Genomic DNA, 25,593 nt, shown 5'->3' with positions numbered 1-25,593 from the left:
CAATTGATGATGACAAACATTGATCTAATGTATTAAACACCTAATTAGCTTTTAATTGTTATTATTAATGTTGCGGCCCAATGAGATAGAGTAATTGAAACAAAGATAGTTATTATTAATAATTACAAAATAAATATATTAAAAACTTAAATTTTTTGTATTTTCAATAAAAATATTCTCAATTTATAATCTTAATATGTATCTTTAGGGCACAAGATAAATTTTTATAATAAAAATATTATATTGCATAAAAATCAACTATAAAATTGTTCATTAACCATTATGTATTTGTGTATAAATATATTTATTGTTTAATTCATTTTCAATATGTATTTTGTATTTCAATATATATTCTATATGGGTAGTTACTTTTTATGTACATATAGCATAATTATCGTTATAATTATATTTTATTATTGTAAAATATGATTAGTCTTCAAAATATATAATTTACAAATTAAAATACTAAAATAATAATTTAAATAATAATATATAGTTTATAATTCTATTTTTTAGGTTTTATATTTTTAAAAAAATTGAGTAATCTTTTTTTAATTAATACAATTGAAATGTCTCTTTATATATACAATATCACTAAATAATTATTTAAAAATTCACTTCTTATATAATCAAAAGCCAACTCTCAATGATATTCATAGTTAAAAATATTTTTTCAATTAATATAGTTGTTACAGAAAAAAATTAAAACTAATTTTAAAAAAAGATAAATAATATCTTTTGATCGAGTTCATTTTTAAGAAAGAATACTAATCTTATTTAAATTGAGAATTGATCATTTTAATAAACATCTAATATGAAATTCTTAAACTGACTATTAAGTATCAAAAATTGAGTAAAAAATTATTGTGGGGTCAAATTCAATAATTTAATGAAGACAAATAAATATTATTATTATATACTACTAAAAAAATTGAGGAATGTTAGGGGCCAACAACTTTGTGATTAGTAGCCATCAAATAGCCATCAATGATAATTTAATGGTGTGAGATTGGTGTGAGATTTCATTTAATGGCTCACATTTTTGTGCTAGTTACATGCTGGCCAAAATTCAATAAAATTTTTGACCCTTAGACTTCTCCAAAAAAAATTTCAAATTGTAGTGAGGTAAGTTACTCTTTCTACAATATATATAGATTCGTCTCTAATTCTAATGATAAGACTCTCCTTATTTTCAAATGGCTTTTAAAAAAAAAATTAGTTATCTACTTTTTTTTATAAATATTTTTATATAAAAATTTTATTTTAAAAGTTTCATAAAATTTAAATATCAACGACTAATATAATTTAAATAAGGCTTAAACCTAATTTAAAAATATTAGCGCGTTATAAATTAAAGAAATGTAATTTCCTTTTATAAATATTTTTTAATAAATTTTTTATTTTTGGTATTTTGAAATGTTGTAAATCTATTAAAATGAAAAGTGGGATTTTTTTTGGACATTTAAAAAAAGAATTAAATACATGTTGCTGTAAAAGGTAAACTTTAGGGTGGATATGTATGTTTAGAGGCACATAATAAAAAATACCCCCATTTTCGTAAAATTAAAAATATCTACAATAAACACATCTAAACAGCGACCACATCTCCATGCTATATCAATGTAACACTGATCGGCTATTCAAGCTAAAAGGACTAGTGGCTCCTAGCGTGACATGCTTCTTCAAAGATAGACATGTATACACGTATCAAGTTATTATTATCTGAAGAAGAATATTTATAAATCTTTATGAATTTACATCTTTACGGTATAACGACCCCTTAACTTATATATGTAGAGAACTAACTTGATAATTAGTTACCTTCTAGTCTTCTACTTACACTTAGCAGCTAGAACTAAGCATATTAGCCAATGAGTCCCTCAAGTTGTCAAGGAACTTTGTAAGTAGACCCAAAAAATGATTTTCACAATGATTTCTTTAAAAAAATAAAAAGTGGATATTTATAAAACTATTAAGAAAATTTTTAACATTGTAAAGCTTACAATTATTTTGAAAGTAAATTCAGTAACTACGTAGATAATTTTGTTATTTTGTGAAAATAAGTGAAATAAGTAATTTTTATCTTTTTTTCATTTTAAGAACTAAAATAACTCACATTAAATCATAAGAACTAATTTGAATTTATATATATGCATTAGCAATATATCATATGACCATTATTTATAGGATTAAAATCCAAGTTTGCATTCCTAATCTATATGAAAAACTTAGTTCAAAATAATTCAACATCTTTTAGATTAATTAAGTATGCATTTGATTTGTGTTAATATTTTTAATATTTTATATTTTTAAATTTCTTTTAAAAATAAGAAAATAAAAATAAAAAATAAAATATTTTTTATTTTTTTACAAAATTTTAAAAATATAAATTATTAAAAATAAAAATATAAAATAAAAATACAAATCAAACAATAATAATAATTACCCAAACTAATAGTTATTTTGGATGACAATTCATACATAATAGTTACTTTTAATGATATAACGTTTTGTAATTAAATATATGTGTGAAAGTATTTTACATTAAGTTATTAACCGTGTATCAAAACTAAATTCACTTCTATATTGTTAAAATTTTAAAATGCCTAATAAAAATATTTTTATATAAAACTAATAATTTAATTTTGATACACTATTAGTATAAAATAATTTTATACGTATATCTAATTACATACGGTCATATCAACAAAAATAATTAACTTTTATATTAAGCATGTAATTGATCATCTAAAAGAACATATGTGATTACATAACTATATAAAACGTTTTTAAAACTCGTCAAACTAAGTATGTGCTTGTTATTTTTTATTTTTTAACGTGTTTGATAAATTTTTAATAATAAAAATAAAAATATTAAAAATAAAAAAATATTTTTTAAAATAACTATACTTTATATATATTTTTACATAATAAATACATAAAAAATACTTTTATATTATTATGTTCAAATATAATTGATAAATAAAAAAAATTATATAAAATATTTAAATATAAAATTTTTTTTATTTTTTTATAAAATTTTTTAAAAAATATATTTAAAAAAAAATTTTAGATACTCAGTTCAAACAAGCTCCTTGTGTCTGCTTTATAGTATGTTCTTGTCCGATAGTCCGAGTACTTTTATCAAATATTTAAAACTTTTCAAAGCATTTTTGTGGCGATGGAATAAATGATTGGAGGGCACAATTTTTTGCACTATAATTAAGGAAGTGCAGACTGCAGATGTTTGCTGAAAACGGTAACAACTATCAACGTTATCCGCAACAACCACCTACCTACCCTCTTTTTGTCTTTTTTTTTTCTGTTAACCGAACTTCTATTCGATTCTTTCAGCTCTAACTAACTCAAATTGAATTGATATTCATCCAATCAAGAAACAAAAGCCATGGAGGATGATTGTTTGTACAAAAATCCAAAGGCGCCCATTGAAGCGCGCGTCAAGGACCTTCTTTCCCGGATGACTCTGCAGGAGAAGATTGGTCAGATGACTCAGATCGAGCGTAGTTTTGCTACCCCTTTTGCCCTCTCACATTTCTCCATTGGTACTTTCTTACTTACCCCTTCCTCAATTGACTTTGAGTGTGTCACTCAAGTGTGTGCTTTCATGTTTTCCTACCTTGTGTATGTTTTGGGTGGAAAATGTAATTTGTCCCCTAAATTATGAATCGTTGTTTATGTGTACTCTATAGACATGATACATAACAGGATTGCGTAATGTTGTCGTTTGATCCATGTAACCGACCATATCTGGCTGATGTTGCTTCTTTGTCTTTGTGTACTTTATGGCTCAAACTTTTCTAGTGAAGACGATAATTGAGAACTGTAGGATGGTTTGACATAGATGACTAAATTGCTTGACATATCATGTGTCGATATTTTAACTATCATCTTCAGTATACATTTGTGACTTTGTATTCCTTGTTTAATTGATGAAGTAGCAATGAACTTGTTGGAAGTTGAAATGATTTTGACTTGAATTACCCAATTGAATGTGTGCCTTAAAAGTCAGAACCTTGATCCCTACGTGTATGTAAGTTTTAGCCCTCCTTTTTTTTTTTCTTTCATAAGCTTTGAAGTTGTTGGAAATTGAAAGAAGTTTGAGGGACCCCAATTAAAAACGCTTCATAAATAATGAGAATTTTGATGTCTGTGTGTATATTTATCGGTCCATTTGTGCAAGCTTTGAACTTTTTGAACAAGTTTGAGGGACCTCAATTGAGAAGGTTTTTACTTTTTTGAATAAAAAGATAAAAAGGAAATTTGATGTGTGCATCTTTGTGGTTACATCTTCTGCTAGCTCTGGGCTAGTTGGGAGTTGAAACGATTTCAGTGTACCCCAAATTGAGAGCTTGTCTTAGAAATGGGAACTTTGATGTCCCCATGTGTGCTTGTGGTGTTTTGGACTTGAACCTTTGCTGGCATTTGACTACATGTTCATTTATAGGCAGCATACTTAATTCTGGAGGCAGCATACCTTTTGAAAATGCTCGTTCATCGGATTGGGCTGATATGATTGATGGCTTTCAAAAATCGGCTCTCAAGTCAAGGCTTGGAATACCAATCATCTACGGGCTTGATGCAGTTCATGGTAATAATAATGTTTACGGCGCAACCATATTTCCTCACAATGTTGGCCTCGGAGCTACTAGGTTTGTATGCACTTTTCCTGTCCTTTAGAACTCAATTAGCATATGAATTTAATACTTTTACATTGGGCAGCGGTTAAAGAGTAAAGCAGTATGGCATGAAGTAATGATGTGGTTTTATTGTTTTACTATTTTTGAGAAAACAATGCATAATTATGAGAAAAGAACACTTGATCAGGGGTTTCATTTGACAGGACTGCATGTTAGTCTGTCATTTTAAATATGTTTAGTCAACAGAAGCCGACACTAGTAATCATATTTCTTATACTGGAGAGATGGGAATGTGCTAAAAGATATTGTTTTGAAAGCTTCTTGATATGTTGATAATGTGGATTAAAATGCTGTTCAACAATGTCCATTCATACAAATATAAATGTGATATTGAGTTGATAAAGTGATACAAAGTTCAATAGTACTAATTTGTAATCAAATACTCAGAGTTACACATTCATTTAGATCCCTACAATTTGGAATAGTGTGATTAGGCCCCTCCATTGTACAAAGTTTTTTTTAACAACCAGGTTCCCTTGGTTTAAAAATTTTGTTGTCAAAACCCTATAAACCGCTTTTAGGAGTTTTACAATATAGGGATCTTAGCTGGAGGAAACATTACATTAGATGTAGAATCCCCCTGAAATCAATTTCGGATTTTAACTGGTGGAATTCTTGTAGAGATGCTGATATAGCTGAAAGAATTGGAGCCGCTACAGCACTCGAAGTTAGAGCAAGTGGAGCTCACTATACCTTTGCTCCTTGTGTGGCAGTAAGGCACTGCATTCAACTAGCCATTCTATGCATAGATGTATTATGCTTTTGCAAATTTGCATTGCTATGATGCACTGATTTACATGTTTCAAACAGCAGATAAAAGAAGTAAAATATATTAACTCTTGCATCTTTCTTTTATTTTTATTTTCATTAAAAGGCACTTGGTTAAATATACAGGTCTGCAAAGATCCTAGATGGGGAAGATGCTATGAGAGTTATGGTGAAGACACCGAAATAGTCAGAAAGATGACTTCCATCGTTTCGGGTTTGCAGGGCAAGCCACCTGAAGGACATGAACATGGATACCCTTTTGTAGCTGGAAGGTACCACCATACTACTGTACTAGGAAAAACTACAAAAGTTTCAAGCTAATGATATTTTGTAACTGCTTATCCAATTTGTATATTTTTTTTTATTTTTTCAATTTTCTCATGTCATGAACTGACCATTACTTTTTATGTCAAGTTGTTCATGTTATGTACAATTTATTCTTCAGGAACAACGTTGTTGCATGTGCCAAGCATTTTGTCGGAGATGGCGGTACTTCTAAAGGTGAAAACGAGGGAAATACTATATTATCATATGAAGAATTAGAGAGAATCCACATGGCACCTTACTTAGACTGCATTTCCCAGGGAGTTTCAACGGTTATGGCATCCTATTCTAGCTGGAATGGGCGCAAACTCCATGCTGACCGGTTTCTTCTGACTAAAATCTTGAAAGAAAGGCTAGGTTTTAAGGTAAAAACTCAAACAATATTCTCATTATAACTAGCTAATGTTACACATTTGCAGTTATTTGGTAAATGTAGAAAACGTTTCCCATTTTTCTTATTCAAAACACAGGGACCCTTATTGTTATCTTATTTCCATTAATAGATTATAGATAAGAAAATCATTTAAAACCCCCCACCTAACAATCAAGCTTTGTTGAAATTTCATCAACTAAGTGGTTAGGAATTTAATCCATGCTTAGATTGAAGTTGCACATGTGGACTCATTGGGATATAAAATCGTTCGCGGGCCTCTACAAGGAGAGTTGGTTTTTGACATGGTATCAAGGTTTCTTTGACCAATTGATCAAATAATTCGATGCTTGCCTCCCACATTTTCTAGATATAGGTTGAATTTTTAGACCAATTGATCTTAAGAAATGGGTTAGCACATAATCTATCATTCAAATTCAAAGGTCTTTGATGTGAAGAGGCATGTTAATAAAACCATTTATACGTCTTACACTGAGAATTTGAAAGTTGGTCCTTTATAGCAAAACCTGTATATATGTCTAAGTTGCCAGGAGTTCAATCCTTGCAATCCTTATACTTCTCATGAAAGATAAACTGTTGTTCACACTTCAATGCCCAATGGATCTTGCATAAAGGGGTATAAAATGGTTTTATGAGCCTCCATATATCAGTACAATTTTTTTTGCCTTTTATTTTGTTTCTTCGTTTGATTATAGCACTTTTATTTTAACTACACTGCTGCTGTTATATAGGGCTTTTTGATTTCTGACTGGGAGGGACTTGATCGTCTTTGCCATCCTCATGGATCAAATTATCCCTACTGCATTAAATCTGCTGTCAATGCTGGAATTGACATGGTATAGATCTTCCAAGTGGAATTTTTTACTTGAACTTTTTGAATTTGTTCATTTATTTAAGATTACATACAGGTAATGGTGGGTTTACAATTTGAACCATTCATTGAAGATTTGACCTCTCTTGTTAAATCGGGGGAAGTACCAATAAGCAGAATTGATGATGCTGTTGAGCGAATTTTGAGAGTGAAGTTCGCCGCTGGTCTTTTTGAATTTCCTTTTAGTGACAGATCTTTGCTAGATACGGTTGGATGCAAGGTAAGAAAATAATCTCTTTGATCCTTTCTAAGTTGATTTTTATTTCATGATTCAAATATCAACATCATTGTAGGTAATTGTGTAAACTATTGCTGCTTAACTATGTCTATATTTAAATAAAGTCAAGTGAGCAATAGTTAGAAAATTAGTTCTAACTCTGTTTACCCTCATTGTTTAGCAACATAGAGATCTAGCACGCGAAGCAGTTCGAAAGTCCTTGGTTCTGTTGAAAAATGGAAAAGATATTAGCAAACCCTTTCTTCCATTGGATAGGAAAGCAAAGAGAATCCTTGTTGCTGGGACTCATGCCGATGATCTTGGATTTCAGTGTGGAGGTTGGACAAAAACTTGGTATGGATGTAGTGGGAGGATTACCATTGGTAAGCCAATGATTTCGTTGCTTTCCCGACATATTTTGTTTCCTCTGAAAAACTGAGAACCTTTGTTGCCTTCTCAACAATACTGAAGTACTACTTTGCTCACTGCTTCATTAACTAATAAATCTAGAAATTCATTTTACTCCATCTATTCCCAAGTTTCAATATTAGTTTTCTAGTAGGGATTGTCCTATACTCATACTTATGATAGCAGTTAAGATTGATTTATACATATGATTACGTTCTTATGTTACAAATGTCTTATACACCGACCGTTTTAGGGACGACAATCTTGGATGCTGTAAAGGCAACAGTGGGAGCTGAAACTGAAGTTATTTACGAGAAGGTCCCATCGAAAGACACCATAAACAGTAGTGAGTTCTCATTTGCAATTGTAGCTGTTGGTGAACCTCCTTATGCAGAGTCCTTGGGTGACAATTCTGAGCTTAAAATCCCCTTCAATGGACCTGACATTATAAGCTTAGTTGCTGAACAAATCCCAACATTGGTTATTCTGATATCCGGGAGACCCTTACTCTTAGAGCCACAGTTGTTGGAAAAGATAGATGCACTTGTTGCTGCTTGGTTGCCTGGTTCCGAAGCACTGGGAATCGCGGACGTTATCTTTGGCGATCATGACTTCAAGGGTCAATTACCAGTGACTTGGATTCGAAGTGTCGAACAGCTCGATCAACCAACCAATAGAGTTAGTTCACAAGAACCCTTGTTTCCTCTTGGTTTCGGCCTGACATATAAATAGGAGAATTTACATAATTGCTTAAGTACACCAAAGATATAGCAGGGACTCTGTAATAGTGAATGGTATTGGTGATCCATAGGGAATATTAATTAGTTAATCCATATTATCAATGTATTATAATTGGTCCCCTTGGTTCAATACTTCAGTTCAGATGGGGAGAAATTATTATAGAGCTTATAAGGTCTTTAAACAGATCATAATAAATTGAGATATTAATAATATAAGATGGTTGTCTTTCATATGCTATGGCCTCTTCATTGTGAAGCAGTTTGAAAATCCTTTGTTCTTGTTTTGTTAGTAGAAAGTGCAAATGATCCTTGGAAGATTTTTCTTCCACCAAGAATTCCCCTTACTCATCCTGATGATCTTAGTTTTCAATATTGATTTGCTGTTGCATTTCCAGTTTGAAAGATGAAGAATATGTTTTTATTATCAGGTATGAGTTCTTCTTAATTCTTGTTAAAAGCTAGAACGAGTTTCAAGTATTTCAAGAATATTGGTATTTCAATGATTTTAGCAATTAATTTCAATATAAATTTTATGATTGAAATCAACAACTAAAATCACTGAAATATTAGTATTTTTGGAATACTTGAACATTTTCTAAAAAGTTAAAACATTGGAATTCACAAGTGGACATATACATTTGGTTGTAGTGTTCTGACTTATTTTCAGCCCTTTGTTCTGACATATTAGGGTTATGTATTATTAGCTTACCGTTATATAATAAGGTTAAGGAATGTTGCATTTTATTTATTTTTATTTTTTTTAATTTTAAAGTAGATCCACATGCTAAGTCTTCTATAATTGGAACTCTGACAGAGTAGCAATATGTGAATATTCTTATATACATGGCATTATTCCTTTTTCCACTGGTGTAGTGTCTAAGGTAGATGCTGACAAAATGTCTATAGTGGCTACTCTGATAGCTAGGTGACCCTTGTTCTTAGGGCTATGGCAGTATGGCCTATGGCTGATGGAGAAAATAATGCTCGTTTCTGGTTGGGATCTTGATTACAAGTGCCAACTATTAGTGACTTTATTCAAAAAGTTGAACAGTTTGATCAACCAGTTGAAGTTAAAATTGATGACAAATTACAATGACTTTCTTTTTAAGGTATGGTAAATGTTCAAATTTACTGTGTTTCCCTCTTCTTGTTCAGGTGACCTTGAGTGTGTGTTTGGATTGTCGTTTATTAAACTAGAATTTGAATGAGAGTGATTTTATAGAATTAATTTTGGATAAAAGTAAGTTTGTATAACATGAGAAAAGAATATTTAGTGTTATGTTTAGAGGAATATTTTGTGTAGAATTGATTTAGTGTTATGTTTAGAAAAATATTTAGTCTTATGTTCTATATAAGATACAAGAGGTAATAAATGTTAGGATTTATTTTTGAAATGGATTCATTTGGGTGTAATGCACTAAAATGAAATTTGGGATGATTTACTTTAGTATGGTATCTTCTGCTTTTGATAGGGTTTGAGAAAATTCAACACTAGCATGTATCTATTTTGAATCAAAAAATGTTTTTTTATTCAGAGTTTCTATTTTGAAATATTATATCAAATTTAGATTTATATCTAAATTTTTTAGTTACTAAATATACTATTACTTAAATTTAAAAAAAAATGAGTGTATTTTTCTCAAAAATAGAGAAAAGGGATTTAGAATTTAGTATTTAAAAAAAATTAATAATACTAATTGAGTTACATAAAGGAATGATTAGGAGAAAAAGAATGTCCTTTACACACAAGACTTTGTTCAACCTTGGGTCCCATGTCATATGCAAATGAACACATTAAAATATTTCACATGGGAAATTTCAATTCATACTCAACTTGGTAGATCTCATAATCTTATTGAGAAGACACCATCTTTTACCCTTCTATTTGTCCACAATCACTAGACTCCTAATCATGAACTCTGTTCCTCAATGCTCAATATTCTGGTTTATTCCCATTATGGGGATATATGATATCTTTTTAAGATGCAAATTGCATTAACCAATGAAATTGAGATTTGATGCACCAGCTTTCCGTCCTCTTCAAGTTCCTTATCAATGTGTAACATAAGTTCTAATAATAAAATAACACCATGCCTTAGATTCTAGGACAATTTGAAAGCATAGTGAGAATCCTACCCACTTCTCTCATAGCCACTTTAGAAAAAAGGACTTTGTGATCAAAATGCTAGTTGCAAGGACTTTGAGCTTTGTTGACCCCCCATGAAAAGGACATGAGCTTTGTTACCAAATTTTTATTTTTTAACCTTTTTTTTGGGTAGGACTAAACTTTGATTAAGGGGAAAAAGCTTGTCTTAATTTAGTGTAAGGACATGCTTTTGGGTTCATCAAACTCCTTTTGGCACTTTGGTTTGAACTTCAATTCGTTCTAATCTGACTGAGATCGAAACGTTTGAAAAAAACAATGTATTCAGAAAAAAAAAAAAAGATGAAAATGAAAACTTAAAATCATCTAAGTTATAATTTTTGTACTTTTAAGGTAGAAAGACATTTAGGTAGTGTTTGTTTTGAGGTACTGAGATAGAGACTGGAAGACTGAGATTCAGTATCATGTTTGTTGACTTAGAGACTGGTATTAAAATTTCTGTCTTTATCTCCAAAATTTCAGTATTTCAGTACCTTAAAAAAAAATGGAGACACAAAAGACTGAAATTTTTAGAGACAGAGACTGAAACTTTAATAACATTTTATACTTAAAATACTCTCATTTCAATTAATTAATTTCAATTTTACCCTTTGTTCAAATTAAATTAGAGTTTTATTCTTGTTTCAATTTCTGTCTCTCATTTTACACCAAACAAAATACTGAGATTTATTTCAGTCTCTGACTCAGTCTTCCTCTCTCTTTTTTTCCACCACATACTACCTAAGAACATGTTTTGATGAAGAGTTTTAAATTAATTTATGAAAAAAAAAAGAAAAACTAAAGAGGCATCTCTACTATCCGAATATATCTTTCTTTTCTGTTTTAGGACAAGAACTAAACACATAAGGCTAATATGATTCACAATATCTTAGGTAGCATGTAATTATGCTTGTAACTGTTTGATTCTCCACTAAAATACTTATTCTATATTATTTAATTAGATGCTTAATCCTCCATCATACACCAAAAAGAAAATTGTATTGTAGTTACTACAAACAATGTGGTTAGAAATGGTGCTAAGTGTTGATGGAAATGAGGAATAAAGTGTCCAAGCTACTTTTTAATTCCACTTGCAAAGAAAAAATAAATAAATAAATAAAAGGTGACACTTTCAAATTGAAAAGGATGGTGGTTGGTCTTGTCACATAGTACATGAAAAAAGAAAAATTGAAAACCGACTTGGAGGCCCATGTGGCAGATACTGCCATGCAATGTGTTTGTTTTTATTTGAATTAGGGTTTGCATATACAAGATATTTTTTTAGCCAAGTTGCAAAGGGATAAAAACAAAGGGCCATCTTAAAAATTGAACAAATTATTTTTGGAATTTCATTGAAATAATTGACAATAAAGTTAGCACAAAAAAAAGTGAAAGTACTCTATTACTTTCATAAAGGTTTACAATTTTTCTTTTTCTTTTTCTTTTTCTTTCCAAAGATTAATTGTGGCAATTTTTGTTGTTGGTTAATGCGTCATGCACCTTGTGTATCATAAACATCGTTCAACAGGAAAATAAATAAAAGTGAAACTGTAGTAGAAAGTAAGACATTGGTTTCAATAAATTTAAAATAGAGTAACCTATAAAAAAAACATTCTTGAATTATTAAACTACCGAACTAAGTATTTTTAAAATTTATTAATGATAAAATACTTTCATAATTTTTTTAAATATGATAAAAATAACAAAAAAGTACCATTTTTATAAATAGCAAATGAGTTTTATATTTGACAAATTACTTGTGTATTTAATTTTTTTAAGAATATTTGGATAATTATTTAAAAAAATATATGCAAAAAGTCAAACTGAAATTCAATCTCTAAATTTTTGTTAATTTTTTAAAAATATTTTTTACTATTGACAAAAAAAAGACTTGTAAAAAAATCTATTTAGCGTAAAATTATTAAATTTTAAACATAAAAATATTTTATTTTTATAAATATGTTATAAAAAATCATATCAAAATTCAAGTCCTTTATGAGAGTTATATATTTAATAATTAAGTACTTTTATTGTATTTTAAAATATTTTAAAAAATTTGTCTAGTTAACAAATTTAAATGATACTTTTATAAAACAATTTAATAATTTAGAGACATTTTTAATAGTTTATTGCTCCTGAAAATTTCCAACTTCATGTTCTTGCATAATTTTACTATGAAGTCCACTAAGCTGAACCGTCCAATATTCAATCATTCATACTTTGTCCTGAAGTGAGTAAAATAAAATAGAAATAATCTAATCATATATACAATCATAATTTAATTCGTTCATAGAAAGAAGGAAAGCTAATATTAAGTGATGATTTATGCATCTCTAATCAAATGCACATAATAATAGGTGCACTTTATATACCAATCAATTTCCCCACCTTCTTCAAATTTGCAAATTGACCACTTGAACTCATTTTAATAATCAATTGTTAAAAATAATAATATAAACTTATCAAACCGTCAAAGTAGTGTATTCCAGAGAGATATAATACATTTATTTTCTCTAAAACAAAAATAATTTTATTGTTTTCGTTGTTTTTTTTCTTAACAAAAATTTTAAAATAGAAAATATTAAAAAATAAAAATTAAAACACAAATGAATCAAACCTTTAAAAATTTAGAGTGTGTTTGGTTTGTGTTTCATTTTTAATATTTTCTGTTTTTTGAATTTAAAAAAAAATAAAAAATAAAATTTTATTAGTTTTATTGTTTTTATTTTTTTTACAAAATTCAAAAATAAAAATAAAAAATAAAAACACAAACCAAACACACCCTTAGAATCTTCTGTATATTTTTAAAAGTTAAAAACTAAAATATACCTTAAAATTTGGGAGTTAAATCTATCCTAAACTAACTTATATTTTAACTTTTGTTGGTTTCTACATATGTCGTAATCGATTCTGAATCAATTAATATTTAAAAAAAATGCTAGAGTCAAAATGGTGTAACACGTTTACTAAGTTATTGATCTTTAACTTTAAGTGATAATTTATAAAAATAAAATAAAACTGCTCTTAATTTATAGATTCTCCGAAGGGAAAAGGGTAGTAAGAGTGTTGCAACCGTGTCCAATGTGGAATATGAGAAAGAGAGCACACTCACTGACTTTTAGATCCTTACCACTTTTTTCAAGTTTAATCATAAAGAATAAGTGGTAATTGACCATGACATTAGTACTAATATATTAATAAGAATCAAGTTATTAATTATAGTCTAAATTTAATGAGAACTGTATTAGCAACTTCATTAATTATTTAATTTGATATTTTCAATTATGATGAGGTCCACAAAGCACTCTCTGTGGAAGGAAGGAAGAGAGGAAGATACTCATTCTCCCTTTCAAAGAAAAGCAAAATGATATGTGGTTCTCACCCAAAAAAGAGAATCTCAAATTCTCCTTTCGGTCTTATATATAATAAATTCAAGTAAAAATTTTTTATTGAATTTTTCATAAAAATATTGGCGTATAAAATTCATATGAAAAATAGAGTGTGTTTGTTTTGTATTTTTATTTTCGGTATTTTTTGTATTTAAAATTTTATAAATAAAATAAAAAAATACTAAAAATAAAAAAAAATACAAACTAAATGAGTTTACCTAAATTCAACTTGTAGACTCGACTCGTAGACTCGTATAAGTTTACCTGTTATAATTTTTTTGTAAAAGAAATATATATCGTGTATAAAATATATGTTTACTCAAATATAAGCATTAAAACTCAACAATTTCAACATAAAGATACATAATAAATTAACATAATACTACAATTATAACAAGTACTCTAGAACACATATTCAAATTATTTAGTTATTACATAGTTATCCACTAACAGTTGCAAAGTTATCCACTATCAAAGTTGGTAAATTCAAATTTGAGATCAGAGTTTCAAACATTCAGATTCAGTAACAAGTAACAATTAACTAACACTAACAAGTAACAACTACAAATTACAAGAAATAGCAATTAAGAATAGACTAAACTAACACTAACAAGTAACAACTACAACGTGCAGCAATTTAGTAACTATTTTTTTTAAATATACCTAAATCTGAATGGCTGAATGGAGTAGGCTCAGTTGAGGAATCAGGCATTGCTGTGCTGTGCAAGCAGACAAGAACGAATGGCGACAGAATACACGACTAACCGACAGAGGACACGACAAACCAGTAGAGGACGCAACGACCAAAAGAGGATGTGACGAACGACGGTAGCGTGGTGACGGCAGAGGCTTCACGAGTTCACGAGCTTTGATGCATAATAGAGTCAATAGAGAGCAGAATGAGAGAAGGAGAATGAGAGAACAGCAGAGAGAGACAGTTACGAGCTATTTGGGAAACGGCAAATGGCGAACGGCAGCGAGGGACAGACGAAACGCGAAGAGGGCTTGGAGGAGAGTGACTGAGTGAGTGCAACGAAAAAAGTGAGGAATTTAGTTGTTTAGTATTACGTTCATACGTTACTCCCTTTTTTCCTTTTTTGGACCAAAAATGATTCCGTTCAGGGGCAGAGCTACATACTGCGAAAAGGGGGCAACGACCCCCCTAATTTTAATTTTTAACATGTAAATTATATGTAAATTTTAGTTTAACCTCCCTCAAAAATTTATTTTAATATTATTTTATTGTGTAAATATTTTTAGTCCCCCTCTAATATTTCTTCTAGCTCTGTCCCTGGCTCCGTTTTTGCGAAAAAAAGGCCAAACAAAACAAACTCGCTGACTCACCCGTAAACTCGCGAGTTTATGCGAGTTTACCCGAGTCTACCCGAGTCTATCCAAAAACGAGTTTGTATCCGAGTTAACTCGAGAATTTAACAACAATATATATATATATATATATATATATATATATATATATATATATATATATATATATATAATGAATCAATGATAACGAATGTGTTCCTCTCATTTCATTACTACTAATAAGGAATACACTAACATAAAGTGGTTAATTTAATTTAGAAAAGGATAAAGACATATGTATCAAGAAGTTAGACAACCAAATTGTGATCAATCATTTGTTCTTAAGTAAAATATTGTAATAAAAAATAATCATTACACTAAATGTAATTTATTTGAAAAAAAACTAATTTTTTTTTTGTGACAATTTGAAACTACTAAATTAACATTATTTAAAGTCAAAAAGGTAATTTATAACTAATGGCAAGTTAATAGGCTGAAGAGTTATTTTTTTAGTGAAGTAAGGCTTAGGTTGTCTCCACAAGTGGGTTCAAAAACTTTGGCCAATCAAAATAAGGGTAGTGAAACATTTAAAATTGTGTTTTAATACATAGAGGCTCCGTACATATAGAATCACATAATAATAATAAAAAGACTATGATGCTTTATTTGGGCTTAGATTTCAGTGTCTATTGTACACTATTACTACTCTACAAGGTGATCAAAACCTCTTGGGAATTCCACATGAAACACATTTTACAACGTATGCATTTTAATTAGATAATGATTAATATTCTAAGAGTATTATTTAAAAACACCATAGTTAAAAAATTACAAAATTCTCTAAACCAATGTCTTTATTAAAACTCTCTATAACTAAATCCTTAAAAATTAACTAATTAATTTGTTAATTACCTAATGAATCCTACTTGTACATCTTATCTTTGGAGAACAATTGCTAAGGTATCATAGTACAATTTTATTAAGCGTACACTAAAAATTAACCATCAAATCGGCCATTCATATATAATATATATTAAAATATAAAATATACATTAAAAATAAATTAAACTACATATATATTTATATAAAAGTATACTTAAAACTTATGCCTAAGAAGTGTCTTAAAACAAAAAACATTTTCCCTGTTTTCATCTCTCTCTTTTTAAATAGACTTAAAATCCATGACAAGAATTATGCAGTAATCTAATGTAAATATATTCACATAAAACTAGGAAGGAAAATCGCACAAGCACTATTTTACTCTCTCTCTCTCTCTCTCTCTCTCTCTATATATATATATATATATATATATATATATATATATATAATATAACTGAAGAAAAGATAGTACTAGTTCTAGGCATAAATAATTTGAATACAAGCAGGCATATATGATAGTAATGTGTTGTAAGGGACAACTACATTTGGAAAGCAATGTTTTGTGTCTGAAGTGCTAAGTAAGAAGACTCATTAAGAGCACTTTTATGCATATTCTGACCCTGCATCTTAAAACCATAGGAGGAATTAACACCATAATGATGAGACATAAAAGCTTCATCATCATTGTTGAATCTCATAGTGGATACTCCTCCTCCTGAATTTGACTTAGTATCATCATTATCATTATTAATATTATTGTTCCATTGGAATTTCCCTATAGGATTTGAATTTGAGAACACCATGGAATGATGGTGTTGTGGTGAAGTGGATCTCTTGCTGCTATCTTCTGAGGAAGGATTAGCAAGTGTTCTGTTGTTGTCTGTGAGATTAACTGTTGTTATGTCATGGATGCTTGCCCTCCTCTTGTCTTTGCCGCCGGAGAGTTGTCGGATGAAGTACTTCTGAGCATGGCTCGCCACCTGAGTTGGCGTCCGAGTGATCACGAAGTTGCGCGAAATGTTCCTCCAATCTCCTTTGCCATACTTCTTTAGACCAAGTAGGAACAATCTGCACAAACACAACTTTTCATGTTCAGGTCTCAATCCAACAACCAAAAACAGAACATGAATTTGATTAATGCTAACTACAACATTCAAAGCTCAAAAAACCTCAACACCAATAACAAGAATTACTCACTCAATCACTTTCATCAGTTACTGTCACTCTTTAGTACATTATGAAATAAACCTATCCCAATGCTAGCACTAAGCTATAATTCTAAATCTTAACAAATACATATAATTCATATCAAGGAGATTATAGACTATAAAATACAACCACCAATGCTTACTTTCCTTACTAGATTTAATTCTTATGTTTTGTTACCATTTACAAGTGTATCCAATTATGAAACTTTCTATCATTAAAATTAAACTTAAAAGGTAAAAAAGAAGGTAAGAAGTGATAAGCTTACTTATGCTCTTCTTCAGTCCAAGGCACACCTTTCTTCCTCTCTTGTTCTGGTGTTTTTGAAGATCTCTTTGCAGCAGCACCAATTCCTTTAAACCCATCATACCCAGAACAACTATTGTTGACCCAATCCAATGTAAAAGGTGAAGTAGTTGTTGTTGTGCTGGTACTGTAACCTGGAATTGGTACCAACCCATTTTCAATATCACTAACATCTGCTAACAATTCATGGTACTGCTTCATCACATCAAGAACAGTTTTCCCTGGAATCATCTCAGCTACCCTGTGCCACCTATCTGGTGTATCCTTATCATGCAAAGCAAGAGCATTCTCAAACAATTTGTTCTCTTCATGGGTCCATTTTGTGCTGCTCCTATTATTGTTGTTGTTGATGATGTTGTTATCTCCAAGAAACCAATGAGTTGTGTTGTTATGATGAACATAAGGTGAAGAAGGAGAGAGTACTTCTACTTCCCACTTCATCACACCCAACTAATTAATTGCACAATTTATGTCTATAATTTCAAAGATTTCAATGAAAAGATTCAAACTTTATAGAGAAACAAACATGGGTTTTGAACTTTTGAAGCAGAGGTGGAGGTTTTACCACAACACTACTAAGGATAAATCCCACAAAGAACCTTTTTTTTAATTAAAAAAATAAAATTAAAATTCAAAGGAATCAGAATACCCCTTTTTTATGTGTAGGACAAGTGCTCTACAGGAATCTAGGAAAAAAAAGACACACTTTGTTTTAAAATTAAACAAAAAGGAAATTTGAAGAGAATAATACTCCTAAATTGAGACTGATGAAGGAAAGTATTATTTCCTAATTGGTACAAAAGGATTAACCTAGAACCACTACTGAGATCTAATTCCCATGAAAAATTGAAAGATAACAACTTTCATAGATGGAAAGTTCTTACAATTACTTACTGCAGCTTCTAACTTATGCTCAACCCAATTTAGAAAGAAGAAAATGAAAGAAGGAAAATGGGAGAATGCAAAATACAATGAATGGTGCAAACCCAAACTAGGAAAGTAGCAGAAAGACTACAGAATTTAAAAGGGTCTTTAATAAGTTTGAAAAAAATAAAACTTTTTTTGTGGGGGAGAGACAAAATTGGATTTTTTTTTTTTTAAGTTCCCTTTTCCTTGATTCTGAGGAACAGAAAACAAAGGGGGTTGAATTATATGGAAGCTGAAAGCAAGGACACTACCAAGCTTCAAGGAATGAATAAAAAAACAAACTTTGGTTATATAACAATAACAGCAACAATGATAATAATAATGGTCTTTCACAAGAGGGGGAAAGCACAAGAAAGAAAGTGGATGAAGCTGGTGAGCTTTGATTGGGTGCAATATGTTTATGGATCCTGCAACTATATAATATAAAAAATTATAAATTAAAAAAGAAAAAAAAAAAAGGAAAAGTTCCCTCTTTTAGTCTTTTTATAATAATAGGAACCCCTTGCTACTGTGCACTTTTTTCAAAAAATATTAAATAAATAGGAAGACATATATATTTCTTTTATAAGATGCTCTGTTATTTGTTCACATATGCTTGTCAATTTTATTTTATTCATTACTATTTAATTATTATAAATTATTAATCTTAAATAAACCTTTTCTTTTTTTAAAATGTGAATTTTTATTTTGGTTGAAAAGAAATTGGTTTTAGACTTTAATATTTAAATCAATATAGTGGAATTTAATGAAACAAATAACAATCAAGCTCACCTGTTTTGCACTAGTCAATGAAACTCAGTTATATGTATCAAAATAATTGCTTTATTTAAAAAATAAATAAACGATTTCTTGCTTTATCATCACTCCGTGTGTGTTTTTTTCCTTCAAAAAACTACAGATAAGAATTGATTCATAAATGGTGTCTAAAAAATAATAAATAAAGGAGAAAAAAAAGGGAAAATACTCAAAATAGTCTTAAATACTTCCCCTTTTCTTTATTATTATTACTAATTTATTATTAACATGTTGAATACTTCCTTATCAATATTGATGTATATGTACCAACATCCAGGAATACATGAAGTTTTTTAGTATTATTATACTATTCTTCTACCCTTAAATAAGTAGCAATATTTATGTAAAAAGTTGACTTAAAAAATAAAAATTATTGTTTTTATAGAACCCTTATACAAACTAAGTGGTCAAAAAACTATGTAATATAATAATCTATAGACCATTGTACATATCCTTTTGGGGAATTGAATTTGGCCATAAGAACAAAGAGAATATGATGAATCACATGCTGTAGAAAGAAGGGGTGACAATCTTTACTTGGATGAAGTTATTTTAGACCATGATGACTGATATTTGGAATTACAATAAGAATCAAGATTAACTTTTGTTTCATTGAACTATTGAAGAGAAAAATGGTACTCTTAACTCCTATGTTTTGATTTGATCAACCTTTTTAGAGAGAAGTTTGTATTTTATATTTGACAAATTAAAAAACTTACGTATTTGTTTTTGTAATTTTAAAAATTAATGATATTTTTAAAAGTATTTAAGGAAATGATTTTTTATAACATATATTAATTAAAATTAGTTTATACTTATTAAAATTTAAAAAATATATCTTCTTATATATCAATAATTATTTAAATTTATTTTTATATTTATATTTATTATAATATTTTTAGATTTTAAAAATTATTTTATTAAATACAATTATATTTTTGTTTACGCTTATTGATAAGCATCTTTAGTCTTATTTACTAAATATAAATAATACAATTTTTGAAAAGTTTTTTTTAAATAACATTAAAAAATTATTTTTAAAAAGTAAAAATTTTATCAAAATTAAATCTTAGTCTCGTGATATATATATATATATATATATATATATATATATATATATATATTACATAAAAAATCAACTCTAAATTAATTATTATATATTTTAATATATATTTTATATACATGACTAATTTAGTAGTTTGTTTTTTATATAAAAAGCATGATCGATAATTTTTTTTATAAGAGGTGGGATAAGAAAAAAAGGACAAAAAATTAATCTTTCTATTGGAATTTCTCTAAGTTTTAATTTCCTATTAGAATATATTCAAAGTAACTGTTTCCAAATATAGAGATCTATCATATAGTTGATATGATTGTTACAGATAATCTAATTGCTTTGGGTCAAAAATTGAATTTTAGGGTAATAGTTAGAAGTTAGAAGCAACAAATCCAGTTCAGTGATAAATGGAGAGCATTAATAATAACAATTATATATTATAGGTTTTGAACTAGCAAGTAACATTGTAACAATAGGACAAGTTTTTATGTGTGAAACTGTGAATGAATTATTTATATTTATGTTTTTGAATTGTAATAAAATTTTATTATTATTTAAAACAAATAATAAAACTCTTCAACCAAAGCAAAATAATTAAATAAATTCAATTAAATATTGTGTGCATATTTTTTTTCTTCTTTTTATTTATATTTGTGCTGTTTTCTCTTTTTTTATTTTTTTTCTTTTATTTTTGTGGTCATCGTCATCACCATCATCATTACCTCCTCCTTCTCCTTCTTTTTTCTTTTCTTATTTGATTTCTTTTTTTTCTTTTCTCCCTCCATCATTATTATTATTATCGTCGTTATTGTCGTTTTCTTTTTATACGTAAATATTATTGTTCATTTTCTTTTAAATTTTTGTATTTGTTCTACTTAATTTCGTTGTGTTATCTGAAATTTTTTTCACTTATTCTCTTTTCTATTAAAATTTATATGTAAATCTACAACTCAAGTTTTCATGAAAAAAAATTCTTAGTTTTATTATATTTAGTTAGAAATTTTGATATTAAAGTAAAGACATTTCGGTATTATTTTTTAGATTTTTATGTATTATTTTATATAGAAAATACATTCAATTCATTGAATGTGTAATATGTTTTAGAAAGATTTAAAATAATTCTTCTTCTTTTTCTCTTTTCAAGAGGAATAAAATAAAAAAAAGACGAAAAAGTTAAACAAAGAAAAAGAAATAACTACAATAACACATGAGGAAGGAGAGGAGGAGAAAAAGAAATAAAAATAAAACGTAGTAATAGTAGCACTAATAGAAGAAGGAGGACACGGCACGAAAAAAAATAAAAAAAAATGTAATTTTACATATACGTTGTGTGAGTGGATTTTTTTAGATTTAGGCCAATTTGATCGGATTTGATTTTTAAAAAAATTTAGATGTGTAGCGAAATTATTAAATAAATGAGGATAGTAAAAATCAAATAAAATGATAAATTTAAAATTTGTATTTTGATAATATATTACTAAATTATTTTTTCTAAACATTTAAACTATTAAATACAAATACATAATTATTATGTACTTAATACAATAAATTTTTCAGTTTCATTCTCTTGGAACAAATAAATGGCAACATTCTCCCCAACAATTAGTAGGGCCCAACATTATTGATTCATCTCTTATACAAAGTTTTGAAGATGAAAGAGACATACTTTTTATTAACAAATTGAAAACCTGATTTGTATGTTATTTTAATTTGTTACTCCCAACATTAATTTAGGAGTAACACGTACTAATACTAAATTTCAAACAAGAAAAGAAAAGTTAAGCATTTTTGTGGGTGGATCAAACCTTAGCTAAAATTGATGGTCATGAGTGACACTATCCTTTCAGGTAGAATATTTTTTATGATCATCATTACTTGTCCAAAAATAAAATAAAATAAAATAAATAGTATTCTTAGTGAGCAACACTCAATACTCGTCAAAAGAGGTGTTGAAAGACATTCTTGATGGCAACTAATAATTAAAAAAATATTTTTTTGAGATTACTTATTTGTTGACATTTATTTTTTACAATAAATATCTCATAAAGATATATTTTTGACAATGATCTTTAAAAATATTCTACTTAGATATTTTCATATATTGGCTCCCAATATTGCTCAATTTTGTACAGTAGTAGATCAATTCTCAAACTAATTTATTTGACATAGTGAAATAAAAAATATACTTATAGATAAAATACATGTTGTTCTATAGGTTATTTAAAAGTGGATTGTATTTGAGTCTGGTAGGGGCTGGGTGTGCATGGTCAGGTGAAATCGAGTTTGATGTGACTCAGACTTGTCTCGAAATATATATTGGACCTATTTATTACACTTGAATCTGATCCTAGACCCAATGAAACTTATACACTGTCGGGCCACGATTATACCGGGTGAAAACTAAGTCGTTAACATTATGTTACCTTGATACCTTCTTATAAGCTAGCATGTGAAAATATCCAAATTTTCAATACTCCAACCATTATTTAACATGGTAAAAATCACTTAGAAAAATAAAACAAGAACCAACTCTTCTCTAAAATTAAAACATAACTATAATCAATACTAATATTATCTAATATCACCAAATATTTAAATCAATACAAATAATACAATATTATGCATTGATTAGTCTAAAATCTTATACATTTTAAACATAAAACATTAACTTATAGTCTTATAATAACTAATAACACAAAATATTAAGGTTTACAATACTTAAATTCCACATAAGAATAGCCATCATCCATCACTAATAACACAAAATATTAATTGTGTATGATTACCGGGCCACCAGGCCGATTTCGGGTGACCCGAGGCATGGCCCGGACCCGACCCGAAATAATGACCGGGTCTGTTTTTGAGACCCTTACCCGACCTTAGACCCAGTGAAATCACACCAAATTAGTCCCTAAAGTGTTCGGGGCCGGGCCGGGTCTTCAGGCCAGGCCGGACCATGCACACCCCTAGAGTCTGGGTGTGAGGTTCAGACTTCGAATGAGGCTGCGTCCGATTAATCTCGTGTCGAGATGTCGTCGCCCAAGTTCCTCGTGAGGAGGTAGGGGATAGTAGTTGCAAGACACTTTTATGCTTAAGTTAGCAAGGGTTCCAGCAGGTTTATGTTAGATTGGATCTTAAGTATACCTAAGGGGTGTCAGTGTATTTATAGGTGATGAACCAATAACTACTGTTGGAGTGGCTCCACTATTGGTAGTGGATAACCGTCCTCTTTAACTAGGAGTTGTTGAGATCTCTCTTCTAAAAGTAGGTGAGAGATAATAGGCGATAGTTATAACTCCTTCAGGGGGAAGTAATCACTTTGTAGCGTTCAGTCCGACCTCTGAAGAGATCGGTTTCCCAGTAGCTGTCTTATGGACTTTCTCTGGTTTGGGCTTGGTTTATGTTTTGAGTTAGGGTATGAACAGTGTCCCTACTTGAGTTTGATATTTTGCTTAGGTCGGATTCAAGTATGTGAGAAATCGAACAGGTGATGATAAGCAGAGCTATCATGTCGGTCGCTTAGGTCTTCATTTTCAAGTCGGAAATCCGACGTGAATTCGGAACATCAACCGTTGCGCCTATTGGCTTTTATTTTTGACACGTGGAATGCGGTTTCATTGGTAACCACGCACGTCTTTAAATGAGAGTATGATTTTACTGTTTTGTCCTTTGGGTCTTATAAATACCCAACCCTTTATCTTTTTTATTTTTTCACTTCTTCTTCTTCCTATACGCTGTTTCTCTTCTGCAAAGAACCCCCTTCTTGCAATCTCTTTCTAGTGCTGAGCATTTTCTCGTGCTACTCCTTGAAGCGTTAGCATCGTTCGCTTGCTATTTGCTGTTTGAAGGTGTCCTCCGTTTCTTCTTCTAGGTTGGTTTTGTGTCTTCTCTTTTTTCCTTGTACGTTCACTGTGTGGTTGGCTTGTTTTCTTTTGAAGAAAAAGGTTAGCTCTTTGCACTGTGTATTGTTTTGTGCATTTGAACTAAGGAATTTTGCATAAATATGAAATCTTGTTTGTTGATCTTACTATTTTTGGACTTTGCTATTTCCGTAGTTTTTTACTTTCATATTTTCATGGAAAAAGGGTTCTTTTGTGCTTTTTTTAGTTTGTTGGACTGTTGCCGTTTTCTTTTTGTATTGTGATGCCCCTAAATGAGATTATTTTACTTCTGAAAATGATGTCATTTTTATTTTTCCAGAGATTCCTCTTTTGTGTTTATTGTTGATTCTTTTTGTTCTGAAAGAGGCCTTCCACTTGTTTTCAACTTGTTGTGATGATTTTTATTTTATAATTGATGAATGGATTTTTGACGGTTTAGAATTTCTCAAATAAAATCTCGTCGAAGTATAGTTTCTAAACCAAGCAATAATCCTTTCATACAAAAAGTTGTTTGTCACTAAAACAAACCCCTAAAATTTATAAACCGAAGTATTCAAACCTCGGGTCGTTCTCCCTAGGAATTACAATAAAGTGTCTTGTTATTGGTTGTGAGTTATTTTGGGGTTTTGGATAAGAAGCATGAAAAGTAAATGGCAATGAAAATAAACTAACAACTATAAAAGGCTCTTGGCAAGATATGAGAACTAGAAGTCCTATCCTAGTTATCCTTCTCAATTGTGATGAGAATTGATCATTGCTACCACTTAGTTAACCCTTACTAAATAAAGGAAAGTCAAGTGGATGAATTGACTTGAGCCACAAGTCCTAGCCAACTCCCAAGGAAAGACTAGCTTTAGTGCACTCCAAACCAATTAGCAATCTCTCCAATTATCAATCAACAAAGGAATTAGATAACTCAAGAGTCACTAATTACTCTACCTAGGCCAAGAGGAACAAAATCTATACTATATCTATAAGAGACATTTCAACAAACACATAAAGTGCAATAGAAGTAATCATTATTAAATGCAAGAATTAAAGGAATCTACAACTACAAAAACAAGAGATCAACGATAGAAAAGCAAAGAAGAGCAATTATTGTGAATTACCTCTTATTGAATTGAAAGAAAATGGAAGGAACAATAGTAGATCTACAACAAAATATAAGAACAACATAAAGGAAATTACAATAAAAGAATAGAAGAAGATGAATGTAGCAACAAAGAATTGAGATGATAGAAGTAGAAGAAGATGAATTAAAATCTAGA

General features: G+C 29.3%; 2 protein-coding genes across 3 annotated transcripts; one reads left to right on the top strand and one right to left on the bottom strand.

The window, feature by feature from the left end:
• Nucleotides 1-3,084: 3,084 nt before the first annotated feature.
• LOC112791998 (uncharacterized) lies at nt 3,085-8,668 on the top strand. Of its 2 annotated transcripts, XM_025835071.3 has the most exons (10): nt 3,085-3,259; nt 3,355-3,563; nt 4,466-4,670; nt 5,340-5,430; nt 5,613-5,758; nt 5,932-6,175; nt 6,933-7,037; nt 7,110-7,292; nt 7,471-7,672; nt 7,951-8,668. In XM_025835071.3, exons 2-10 carry the CDS (start codon nt 3,407-3,409, stop codon nt 8,427-8,429), a joined length of 1,812 nt encoding a protein of 603 aa, XP_025690856.1. In that variant the 5' UTR covers nt 3,085-3,259; nt 3,355-3,406; the 3' UTR covers nt 8,430-8,668. The 2 variants fall into 2 exon arrangements, with proteins under 2 accessions (XP_025690856.1, XP_025690864.1); XM_025835079.2 differs by lacking the exon at nt 3,085-3,259 and having other exon boundaries at nt 3,266-3,563.
• A 7,976-nt stretch (nt 8,669-16,644) lies between these two features.
• On the bottom strand, nt 16,645-19,125 carry LOC112791988 (transcription factor DIVARICATA). Its single transcript, XM_025835060.3, has 2 exons — nt 17,628-19,125; nt 16,645-17,221 (listed from the first exon to the last, which is right to left on the bottom strand). Exons 1-2 carry the CDS (start codon nt 18,104-18,106, stop codon nt 16,693-16,695), a joined length of 1,008 nt encoding a protein of 335 aa, XP_025690845.1. The 5' UTR covers nt 18,107-19,125; the 3' UTR covers nt 16,645-16,692.
• Nucleotides 19,126-25,593: the final 6,468 nt, after the last annotated feature.

This window comes from Arachis hypogaea, chromosome 1 (genome assembly GCF_003086295.3).
Source record: "Arachis hypogaea cultivar Tifrunner chromosome 1, arahy.Tifrunner.gnm2.J5K5, whole genome shotgun sequence".
Lineage (NCBI taxonomy): Eukaryota > Viridiplantae > Streptophyta > Magnoliopsida > Fabales > Fabaceae > Arachis > Arachis hypogaea.
This window is presented reverse-complemented; position numbering and strand designations above follow the sequence as displayed.

What these genes read in the sequence shown, in the direction of transcription:
- LOC112791998 (XM_025835071.3), top strand. Translation starts at nt 3,407, where the DNA reads ATGGAGGATGATTGTTTGTACAAAAATCCAAAGGCGCCCATTGAAGCG. An exon ending in CCTTTGCTCCTTGTGTGGCA is followed by an intron (nt 5,431 to 5,612) that starts GTAAGGCACTGC and finishes TTAAATATACAG; the next exon opens with GTCTGCAAAGATCCTAGATG. An exon ending in TACCCTTTTGTAGCTGGAAG is followed by an intron (nt 5,759 to 5,931) that starts GTACCACCATAC and finishes TTTATTCTTCAG; the next exon opens with GAACAACGTTGTTGCATGTG.
- LOC112791988 (XM_025835060.3), bottom strand. Translation starts at nt 18,106, where the DNA reads ATGAAGTGGGAAGTAGAAGTACTCTCTCCTTCTTCACCTTATGTTCAT. An exon ending in TGGACTGAAGAAGAGCATAA is followed by an intron (nt 17,222 to 17,627) that starts GTAAGCTTATCA and finishes GTGTTTGTGCAG; the next exon opens with ATTGTTCCTACTTGGTCTAA.